Genomic DNA, 12001 nt, shown 5'->3' on the forward strand with positions numbered 1-12001 from the left:
GCATATTCAGTGCCTATGTATGCATTTGCTATATTGTCAGTGATTTGCCTTCTAGGAACAAATCCATATTGCACTGGATGTAAACCTGCATGTAAAACACCCTTTATTCTATTAACAAGCATCTTGGTGACCAATTTGTATCTGAGAAGCATTAAGGAGATGGGACACCAATCTGATATAGTTTCACTCGTGTTTTTTGGACAATTTCACCAAACCTTCTTTCCATGATCATGGCAACATTCCAACAGTGATTTACCATGAGTAAGACGACAATTTTAAGAACACAAAACATTTGAAAGAACTTCACAATAAGGCCATCCCAACCTAGAGACTTCCATTTCCCTCGACCTTTTATAGCATCATCCAATTCTCCATCTGTGAAGGTTGTTAGCTTCTTGCTATGTGATGACAAGCATAACGTGTTGTAACAAAAGTTATCACGCATCAAGAGCATCGCTCAAAAGAGGTAGAGGCAACAAACATGCAAAAAAATATTCATGGCAACTACAAGCTAAACTTAGTGCGTGTCCAAGTACCATATGTTCTTTTGACCCTTGTGATGCATTGTTTTTGTCTAAAAGTATATAAGCCTTTGAAAAAAGATTTTGACTAGCGGCCTTATCAAGTAGTGGCTTTATGTCTCGACCTCATTTGCCATTCATTAAACTTACAATTATCATTATGGCAAATACATTTTTTGGCTTGTGTTAACAGCTGTTGTTCATTATTATTCAGCTCTTTAAGCTTTTTAATCTAACTGCAATGTATCCTTCCACTACAATTTTGTTATTCTACTTATCTTCTATTCTCCTCTATATACCATTTGCCATAGTCTTGTATCACAACTTGCATTCACTATACAAAATTGAACCAAGTAATATCTATATCCTCTTAAAAATGTTGTATGTACCAAATCAACGAAATCAGCATGTGACAACTGTTCTTAATTATAAGTAGACTTCTATCAAATAATGGACAGTCATTGTCAACCATGCCAAGCCTTACCGACGAATAACTAGCAACTCAATGTGTGATCATTCCACATTTTACATGTATATGATGAAAAATATAATCCTTTTGATGTGACATGAGTTGTCTTTCACAAATCACATGCATCTAAAGAAGTCATTGTCTGAGCCCAATCTTGCTTTTCAAAACACATCATGTAACAACAATGAGAGAGGTGTTATCATGAAAGTCAACCAAATTATTGAAATCCCCTATAATGAGCGCCACATTGTAGCTCTCAGTGCAAAACTTTGCAATAAACACTTCCAAATTCATACAACACTCCTGCAATCATACATTGCACCATAAGCCAATGACCATTTGGAATATTGTGAGCCAATAGAAACTGCAACTCATGCTTAACCAGCATAAGAGTGCCAGAAAAGTTTGGGTTTCCGTGTAGAAAATATAAAGCTCAAAGAAGACACCTTGTCTTTCAACAAAATTGTGTTAATTATGTTCTATCAAACAAATCACATGGGGGTGCATAGTACTTACATATGACCAAAAAAGCCTCCATTTATTTGCATCACAAAGACCTTGTATAATGTAAGTAAAGCACTTGATTAGTAACATGTTCACAATATGAGTGAAAAGAGAGGCTACACCTCAACTTGCATGGGAGCCGAACTACCTATGTCACCATGTAAAGAGCATTCTGCAGCTTGAACCTACAAAACTTTCTTAAAGAAAGTTTCATGCGTCACATTTCGACATTTGTTGCTACCTTGTCGAGGGGTTTGTTTGTCTAGGTCCACCACTTCTACCCTAAACCTTACCCAATGATTCAACGAAAAAAGACAAGCATAGCATGTATACACTAGGAGATCCACCACTTCTACCAATTCATGGCATCTATGCTTGATAAAATTCTAATAATCTTTGTTGGGAGACCAAGAGTAAAAATGCACCATTTGTTGTCCAAAGATTAAAGGTGACTTTGTACTTGGATTTCCTACGCACGCGCACATATTTTTTTTGTGAAACCACTATTTTATCTTATATTGGAGAATTCTCAAAACGAGAGGCTCTCATTAAACATCATCTAAAAATAGTGGAAATACACTTCATAGTTCTGCTACACACACACGCGCGCGCGCGCGTGTGCGCGCGCCTTTACGCCAATTTTTTAAAAAAAAAACCTTCTTAAAGGTGGGATTAAATGATCTTTAAGGTGATGTAGTGCAACTTTAAGATGGAAGGAGCAAACTTTAATATTACTTTCAAGGCTTTAAGATGGAAGGAGAAAACTTTAGTATTACTTTCAAGGCTTAGATTGAAAAAAATGGAATTGAAGTTTTGGTCCACCATTAAATTAAGGGCTACGATTTTTGTGATCTCAGTTATACAACTGATTGACATGTAGTTTTTTGAAAGAAAAACCAACATGGCCAAGATTCCTTGTGTGTGGACTGGCTGAGAAAAAATTTTTTTTTTCCTAGCCCTAGAGCAAACAGTTAAATCTTCAATCAGACCAACTGCATAGGCCAAGAGATTAAGTTGACTTAGTTTGAAGAGGATCCACACTCACTTTGTAATGACCAACTTGTCCAATTTTGTGAGAATCCCTAATGCTTTCATACACCACATGGAAAGCCTTGATAGAATACTATAGGCGTTTCATAAGGCATTTTGCTATGATAGCCACCCCTCTACATAATCTGGTGGGCATTGAATACAGTTGTAAGCCAATGTGGCCTTTCAGCCTGATAGCAAAGGACTAGTCCGCCAAAAACCTTGTTAGTTGTCTTTGAGAAAACTCCATGACCTGGAATTGGATCAAAATTCTACTTGCAAAGAGAAGCACAAGCTTTATAATGGCTAGTGCTAACTATACAACAAATACAAAAGGCCTCTCAAAAGCTGAATTGGTACCAGCTGCCTTTTTTTTTTTCCCTTCAAGAACGCCTTTGGCTGCAACGAGCGCATCAACTTAGCTCCCTAGTGTTGCTAGGCTTCAAGAAAATTTCGCCCGGGAATCGATGCCAGGCCATACACGGGGTGGGTTTCTTTGAGCCCAAAAGAAAAGAAAAACTTTGGATTTTCCCAATGTAAAGCATGGCCATGTCTGAGATGAGCTGATATCACCTTTCTTTAATGTTGGTGGTGCCACTGATAAATAGTTTATTATTTGCCATTTGGAGAACACTACAACGAAACACCAATATCGATTTGCAGCTGTTCCAAGAGCTAAAGCGTGAGGAAACCCAAAGAATCGTAAATAATCACATGCCTCCACTTCCTGTAAATCCTCCCATCAGTTCAGAAAAGACTACAACCCATCCTTTTGCAGCTGTTTCAATTGCCAACCAATGAAGAATATCAGAAAAGAACCACATATAATGAGATGTGCCCTTCTTGTTTTGTATACTACTTTAGCCCCCTTCACACTGCCATGTTATTAGGCAAAAATCAGGTGTCCTCAACTTGAGAATGAAAAATAAAGCTAGGAAAAGACGTCGTGATATCCCTGCTCCATGTACAAGAACTGACTGTTAGAAGCTGTCAGCAACAGAGTTTAAAAAACAAAATTGTGCTTTGAACATGTGATTCAAAATGATTCATCAAAAAAAATATCCTACTTCAAGTAATGAAGTGTCATATTCCTGAGGAGTGAAGGATGCTGGAGAACCAGACTACGCCACTCTTCTAAATCGATCTTCCCATCCTGCTTGAGGTCAGCCTCCTCAAAGGTCTGTATGAAAAATACCTTTTAGTTCAGCTGCCTAGTTCAGCTCATTAACAAGGTTGTGTGCCCACGACGAAACTTTAAAAAAAGCAGATTTAAACCAAAGACGCTCTGAACAGAAATTTAAACTGGGCTTAGAAACACAGCTGGTGTGATCGCTTCTCATTGCTTCCGTTACATACTGCAAGAATTCTAGGGGATAACCAACCAATATCACACACAACATAATAATACCATCAGCACAGGTAAACCACCCAATTGAAGTGTACTCAAACTTGCAATGAGGATGCAGCATACCTTGTCCAGAATAATCTCGACGACATCGTCAGAAAGGTTCATTCCAGATTCGGCAAGTGTCGTCAAAACCATGTATTTGACCTGCATATCCAACTGACTGAGTGGTTAGAGAATTTCTAAAACTCCACCATGGGAAAGGTCTAAACAAAACAAGAATATGATACATTTCTTACAAATCAAGGCCTCCACTTTCCTCTTATATAAGGTAATCTCTATGACTGGCAAGGAGGAACAATTTCAAAAGCGTTCCACAAGTGAAAATTAAGCCTCTTAAGGTTCAGGTTTACAACATCTCTGCAGACTCACCTTGATAGGTCATTAGGAGTGGTGGGGGTGGGACATCATTAGCACCAGCAAAGTGGCAGGTGCCTCATGAACCCCCCATGACGACTGGATGCTGGTTCGATAAATGGAATGGTAGTCCAGGACCATCTTCCTTGTTGAGAAAGGCAAGCTCCACCCCCATTGCCTAAGCCACTCAGCATGTGGAATTCCATGTCATACCTGGATCAGTGATGCTGATTTTAAGGACGTAGATGTTGGAGAAGACAATGCACCTATCCTCACCTTGGAATAGGCACTGTGCCCACCCAAGGACTACCTGTCCAAAGAGACAGCCGCTTGCCAACATGCAAACCCCCCTCCTCCCTCTCTCCCCATAGGTTGCCCAAGGTACTGAACACACGAGACCAGAAAGTATGGTTACTGTGGACCTTCCACATGCCATATGGTGCTCCCAGATTAAGAAGATGTCGGTCTTGCAAAGCGCCATGTCAACTCGATTTGATGTAAACATGGTTAGAAATTGAGTATCCGTGATGCATTGACTCAGTCATGCACCAAGAAGCGCGACTTGTAAGTGGTCTTGGAGTTGGCCACAGCGATATGCTACTGGAAATCCTACAACCAAGGTTAACAGCCCTTATTCATTTTTGGTCAAAAGATAAGGCTTGACAACTATAAAAGTAGGTATTTGGGTGGTTCTAACTCAGGTTCATAGGGTTTACATGTAATATAATCAAGATCTGGCCAGCCTTATGTAGGTATGATTTGGGCCAGTGAGTTACTACAGACACAATTTTAGTGGAGGCAAGATTGTTGTGGATGAGTGTTCTACACTTACGACAGCCTCATGATCTCTATTTGGGGCAAGATAGCCATAGACGAATGTATTTATGGTAACCCCAAAATCATGGGAGGAAGTAAGAGGGTATATCATATAGGGCAGATTGATGTGGTGTGCTAACCTGAAAGTCACTGTCCTTCAAGTGGAAGTCTAGTTGTCAAGGCAGGATTGGGAAGAAATTGATCACTCTTGACTTAATCTTATGTCTAAAGGGGGTCTTGTATGGAGTGTATCTTGGTGGTATGGAACGCTAAGATCCACTACATGCACGGTTTCTGGAGACATCTTGGTGGATTTCTAGACAGAGGAGAAGCGGGAGTTGATTTGAGAAATCAATTACAAGAAGGAAGAACAAGATTGAGGATTGCAGATAATCGGAGAGTGTTATATAGTTGCGTAGTATTTGCAACTTGATGGGGTCTATGTTTTGCACAAAGCCGTTATGCTTTGCTAGGTGTGAAGCTTCTTTGCTTCGCAGATGTGTTTGATTGAAGCAGTTATGCTTTGCCAGATACTAGGTAAAGCTTTGAGGATCTTGGCACGCGCACATATTTTTTCCATTCATATGAGATTTCGCAAATATTGAGATCAACAAAGTTCAAGGATAGATTTATTCTCCTGAGAAGATTCGGTTTGTCTATCGAAAGAGATTGCCAATAACCTTCAAAAATCTTTCGAAAGACTTGCAAGCTGAGGAGTGATGGATTGTAAGAATGTTCTAGTGGTATAGGAGGCTAGGATGTATCACATGTGCGGGTCTGCCAAGGCAGATGTTTTAGCTTCTGATTGGATATTTATCCAGAACTCAAGATTGTTGCATGCCTAGTTCACGGGGTGAGTGCACTAGTCTCTAATGTATGGCAGATGTCCAGTTCATTAGCCACTTTTCCATGCCTTCAGCTTTTATGGCTGTTATCTAGAGCTGTGTAGCAAGGTATTGATTGGTGGGATTATATTAGTTTGACCCAGTTCCAATAGAGAGTGTTAATGTTGATAGATTTTGCTTGCATCTTGATTATCTTGACACAATAGGCTGAGTTGGGACTTGAAGTTTCTGGATACTTCAAGCAGTCAGAGTTCAACTACGATAGGTTCCTACTCATGATGATTGTTTTCAGTCTATTAGGCAGCAGAAGGGATACATCAGTTCTGTTGGAACTTTGCACATGTTCAGCACCGAGAGATCATTTGATTCGTCAAGATCTTCGTATGATAATACTGAGCAGGTTATGTTTGGTATGGGTATCAGACTCAAGTTTCCCTTGAGAATTAGGACTTGAAGATGTAGTTCTAGGTGTAATCCTAGAAAGAAATGACCTGGTATACAACCAATTTCATAGTTGTGCATTTGGCAAATAATATGGTACAGAAGGAGAGTTATATCATGGGGGTTCTAGCTTGGACACAATCTTGATGGGAACACTTTCAGAGGTCATTTATGATGAGAGTGTTCAGATATCTAATAGTTATGTTATTCTCAAAGTGGGAAGGTATTTTTATATCCCCTTGGTATGAGGAATTACCCAATCCTGATAGGATAGATAATTTGATTGGCTACGACAATTGTCTCTGTGATGTCAGTTTATCCGATTCCTTGGGAGTTGGATAGAGGGATTGTTGTGTTCCTCACGACTTTGGTTAGAGTTGGTCTATTTTTAGTTCCACTGAGATAGTTGTAGGGACAGTGGCTTCAGATTTAGTCAAATTCTATGGCAGAGTTATGAGTAAAAAGCGCATGAATGGTGAACTAGATAATGGAGTCAATTGTCAGATGTAGTTTGAGTTTCCCTTGTTTATTTCCAAGACTAGGAATGTCTTCGACTTGGGAGGAGCTAGTTACTAGTTTACAAGTTTACTTTCTTACACAGATTTTGTTTCCAAGAGTGGAAACGTCTCAGGAGGAAAATTATGTTATGTACCTAGTATTAATCTTTAGGATTAGTGATCTAATACAATAGAGTTAGGAAATCCCTAAGATTACAGGAAGTAAGCTGATACAGACAGTTAAGGCTCATGGTTAATAATACCAAGTATACTCGCTATTTATGACCGCACACTTATTTATAGCAATAGTAATCACTATATAAGTATGACTTGGGTTATTATTGTTCACAGAGAGTTATTCACTCTGTGGTATGTGATGGACCAGGATCTTAAACTTAAATGAATAAAGAACTCATAAGCAAGTTACTTCTCTCGAGGCATGCAATTTTTCTTAAACTCTCCAAGCATTATCATGGGTTGGAATAACGGCGTGGTGATGCGACGACTTGGCGGCTACCCTGATAACAGCATTCTATCTTCAAATATGATGGTTTTACTTGATTTAGGATGCACACATTGTAAATGCCACAAGTATGCTTGATAAATACTTTGGTATGGTAGATGGGCTAGTGATGTGGAAAATAAAGATAGGCCTTCATGCTCACATGGATTTTAATTGTATTATTAATATAATATTCACCATAAGGCTACAAGTTGGGGAGTGTGGAAGGCATGTGGAAGAGTGTGTAGGTGCATAATTGGGAAAGATTCTTCTAGAATGCCTACATGGAAGAGGAGAATTCCGCCATGTATAAGTGGGATCTCCACCTACATGCCACTTAGACTTGGCTATTATCTCATCACACTTTCAAAGTCCAAAAGTCTTCAATTTAATAATCAATAGAAGACTTAGCCTAAGAGGACAATTGATGGTGACATCTACCCTTATGTCACTGAAGCGTTGAAGATTTTTATGTTGTAATTTGTAACAATGGAAGAGAGGGTGATTCTCCACCTATAAAAGGAGCCCTCCTCTCCCTTTCAAATCAATGAATGAAGTCTCCTCAATTGAGCATTTTGTGTCATTGCCATTCTCTTATCTTCAAACCCTTATTTAAACACTCTCTTTACATGTGAATGTCTCATTTAGCATTAGTCCCTCATGCTTAACCCAATTTTGGACCTCTTTGACGATTCATGATAAGTGGGATAAGAAGTTATTCTCTTGGTGGGCCTATGACTTCTCAAGATAGCTCTTGCCTTATTGCCGCCCTCCTTTGGGGGTACCAATGGTTTTAGCGGTAATGAGCATGTGGAAAGACTTTGGGGACCATAGGTAAATCTTTACGATTGTCCGTTGAGCAATGTTAACCCTTACCCTCTAGCTTGAATCATGAAGGAGATGAAAGGCAAGAGGCTATGTGAAAATTGAGGTTTCATGCAAAGAGAGGGAAGTGCAGTTTTTTTGGTCTAATACCCAAATTTCAACCGGTAATTACTTATCACTCGGGTATTGCTTTCTAAAATTGATCATATGGCTAGGAAGCTCTTTATATGCTCTTTCCACTCATGTAACTAATTTCTTAATCCTTTACTTCATTGATGATCAGAATATCTCCCAAAGTTGCTAACTTTTTAGGTAAATTTTGAGAGTTTTATAGTCTTGTAGTAAAATGCTCATAACTTTTCGCTCGGTTGCCCGTTTTTGAAAGTTTTTATATAGGCGCAAAGCTTTCTTCAAGCTCTACGCACCTATGTAATCCTCTTTTGTACAGTCTATATGGATTTAAAACTGCAATTCTCTGTGTATCTCTGTTTTTATAGACTTTTGGCCATTATTTCTTCTTAATAATGATTAATTCCTCTTAATCTCTTATTGAAAAACAAATCCCATGTATCTTATCCTCTTGTAAGTGATTGCTATATTCTTTTACTTTAAGATGTTCCGTCCAAATTGCCCAATTCGAACGGATGAACCTTACTAACATTCCCGATATGTTTCCGTTCACATAATCCGAGTCGGAAGATTTTCTTCCAACAAAGAATTGCCCTCTTGTTTGGAGCTGCAAGACTGGCAGAAATTCTTGCTTCTCCTAAGCCTTTCATCTTTCCTTCCATGAATTATAATCTCACCTTTGATGTGTTTATCTTTATCTTAAGCTAGGGAGAGAAAGGGAGGTGAGGAGGCTAGGAGGTTTCATACAACTGTGTTTTGAGGCTGTGAGGATTCATACAACTGTGTTTTGATTCTAAGAAGTGACCGAAGTCAAAACCCCAACTTTGTGTCACATCTTTAAAGATGTGACACAAAGTTGGGGTTTTGACTTCGGTCACTTCTTAGAATCAAAACACAATTGTATGAAACCTCACAACCTCCTCACCTCCCTTTCTTTAAAATAAGACACAAAGTTGGGGTTTTGACTTCGGTCACTTCTTAGAATCAAAACACAGTTGTATGAAACCTCACAGCTTCCTCACCTCCCTTTCTCTCCTTAGGTTAAGATAAAGATAAACACATCAAAGGTGAGATCATAATTCATGGAAGAAAAGATGAAAGGCTAAGGAGAAGCAAGATTTTCTGCCACTCTTGCAACTCCAAACAAGAGGGCAATTCTTTGTTGGCAGAAAATCTTCCAACTCCGGATTATGTGAACGGAAACATACCGGGAATGTTGGTAAGGTTCATCCATTCGAATTGGGCAATTTGGACGGAACGTCTTAAAGTAAAAGAATATAGCAATCGATTACAAGAGGATAAGATACATGGGATTTTCTTTTTGATAACAGATTAAGAGCAATTAATCATTATTAAGAAAAAATAATGGCCAAAAGTCTATAAAAACAGAGATACACAGAGAATTGCAGTTTTAAATCCATATAGACTGTACAAAAGAGGATTACATAGGTGCGTAGAGCTTGAAGAGAGCTTCGCGCCTATATAAAAACTTTCAAAAACGGGCAACCGAGCGAAAAGTTATGAGCATTTTACTACAAGACTATAAAACTCTCAAAATTTGCCTAAAAGTTAGCAACTTTGGGAGAAATTCTGATCATCAATGAAGTAAAGGATTAAGAAATTAGTTACATGAGTGGAAAGAGCATATAAAGAGCTTCCTAGCCATATGATCAATTTTAGAAAGCAATACCCGAGTGATGAGTAATTACCGGTTGAAATTTGGGTATTAGACCATAAAAACTGCACTTCCCTCTCTTTGCATGAAACCTCAATTTTCACATAGCCTCTTGCCTTTCATCTCCTTCATGATTCAAGCTAGAGGGTAAGGGTTAACATTGCTCAGCGGACAATCGTAAAGATTTACCTATGGTTCCCAAAGTCTTTCCACATGCTCATTACCGCTAAAACCATTGGTACCCCCAAAGGAGGGTGGCAATAAGGCAAGAGCTATCTTGAGAAGTCATAGGCCCACCAAGAGAATAACTTCTTATCCCACTTATCATGAATCATCAAAGAGGTCCAAAATTGGGTTAAGCATGAGGGACTAATGCTAAATGAGACATTCACATGTAAAGAGAGTGTTTGAATAAGGGTTTGAAGATAAGAGAATGGCAATGACACAAAATGCTCAATTGAGGAGACTTCATTCATTGATTTGAAAGGGAGAGGAGGGCTCCTTTTATAGGTGAAGAATCACCCTCTCTTCCATTGTTACAAATTACAACATAAAAATCTTCAACGCTTCAGTGACATAAGGGTAGATGTCACCATCAATTGTCCTCTTAGGCTAAGTCTTCTATTGATTATTAAATTGAAGACTTTTGGACTTTGAAAGTGTGATGAGATAATAGCCAAGTCTAAGTGGCATGTAGATGGAGATCCCACTTACACATGGCAGAATTCTCCTCTTCCATGTAGGCATTCTAGAAGAATCTTTCCCAATTATGCACCTACACACACTCTTCCACATGCCTTCCACACTCCCCAACTTGTAGCCTTATGGTAAATACTATATTAATAATACAATTAAAATCCATGTGAGCATGAAGACCCACTTTTATTTTCCACATCACTAGCCTATCTACCATACCAAAGTATTTATCAAGCATACTTGTGGCATTTACAATGTGTGCATCCTAAATCAAGTAAAACCATTATATTTGAAGATAGAATATTGTTATCAGGGTAGCCGCCAAGCCGCCGCATTACCACGCCGTTATTCCATTCTAGGCGCCGCAATCTTCTTGGATTTACCATTGAGAAACCATCAAAATATGTACAAAATTTGAAAATGAAAGATATCAATTTTTCATGTCACACTACCCCAAGCATTATCACCTGGGGACAGTAACCTTGGTGACAAAGACGGGCTTCGTCCTCTCCTACAACAGGGAAGGCTCTACAACTATCCTACTGTAGGATAGAGTTAGTTCCTACTCCATACCTATCTTCAAAGACCTCATCTCTAGGTGTCAAAGATGGGAGATCATCAACAGCATTGTTGCTTGCGCATATGGTGGGCCCATTGTAGTCAAACATTCCCAAAAAAAAAAAAATCGAGTCAATTGGCTCCATATGGGCAGATATCATTCATATCCTTCCTTCAGGGTGGATGGGATCACATGCGTAGGCGGAAAGAGGCATTCCCGTGCACATGGTGCCCAAGTCCTTTCTCTCTAGTAGGGATGGCAAGATTTCTTGGCATTACAAGCGTGCTCTGTGGCTTCCCCTCCCCCCCCTCTTTCCGCGCGCGCGCGCGCGCGATGTGGAAGGATTTTTTTTCCCAAAAGAAAAAAGTGGATTGAGTAAGCATAGAGGTAACTACCAAAAGCTAAAATTTTAGAAAATGGAGTAAGCATACCCAAAAGTACCAGATATTTAGGTATTAAAGAGCTTCATTAAAAAAACTATACACTTAATAGTAGAATCATTAAGAGAGAAAAAACATAAGTAAGCATAGTGATAAGTACCAAAGATAAAAGTTCATAGAATTCTGAAAGCACGAAGAGTATGGATTCATCTTAAAAGAAAGTGAATGGGAAGGGTCCTTACACAAGCGAATAGGAGAAATCTTGGAAGAGGGAAAAAGGGGAAAGAAAAAGGGAAGGAGACAAAGGCGCGGAGAAGAGGAAACAAAGCGAAAAAGGCTAAAAGGAAAGGG

The 12001-nt window shown here is 39.0% G+C and overlaps 1 protein-coding gene across 1 annotated transcript in view; it reads right to left on the reverse strand.

Annotated features, from left to right (window-relative positions):
- Nucleotides 1-2290: 2290 nt before the first annotated feature.
- The window catches only part of LOC147605875 (calcineurin B-like protein 3), an 82890-nt gene continuing 73179 nt past the window's right edge, over nt 2291-12001 (reverse strand). The window contains exons 7-9 of the mRNA XM_086792479.1: nt 3995-4075; nt 3591-3703; nt 2291-3478 (exon numbers count right to left, since the gene is read on the reverse strand). Coding sequence (XP_086648605.1) covers nt 3421-3478; nt 3591-3703; nt 3995-4075 — 252 coding nt within the window. The 3' untranslated portion in view covers nt 2291-3420. The remainder of the gene's footprint in view (nt 3479-3590; nt 3704-3994; nt 4076-12001) is intronic.

Source organism: Cibotium barometz, chromosome 58, assembly GCF_041138505.1.
Source record: "Cibotium barometz isolate CiBa-2024 chromosome 58, ASM4113850v1, whole genome shotgun sequence".
NCBI classification, from domain to species: domain Eukaryota; kingdom Viridiplantae; phylum Streptophyta; class Polypodiopsida; order Cyatheales; family Cibotiaceae; genus Cibotium; species Cibotium barometz.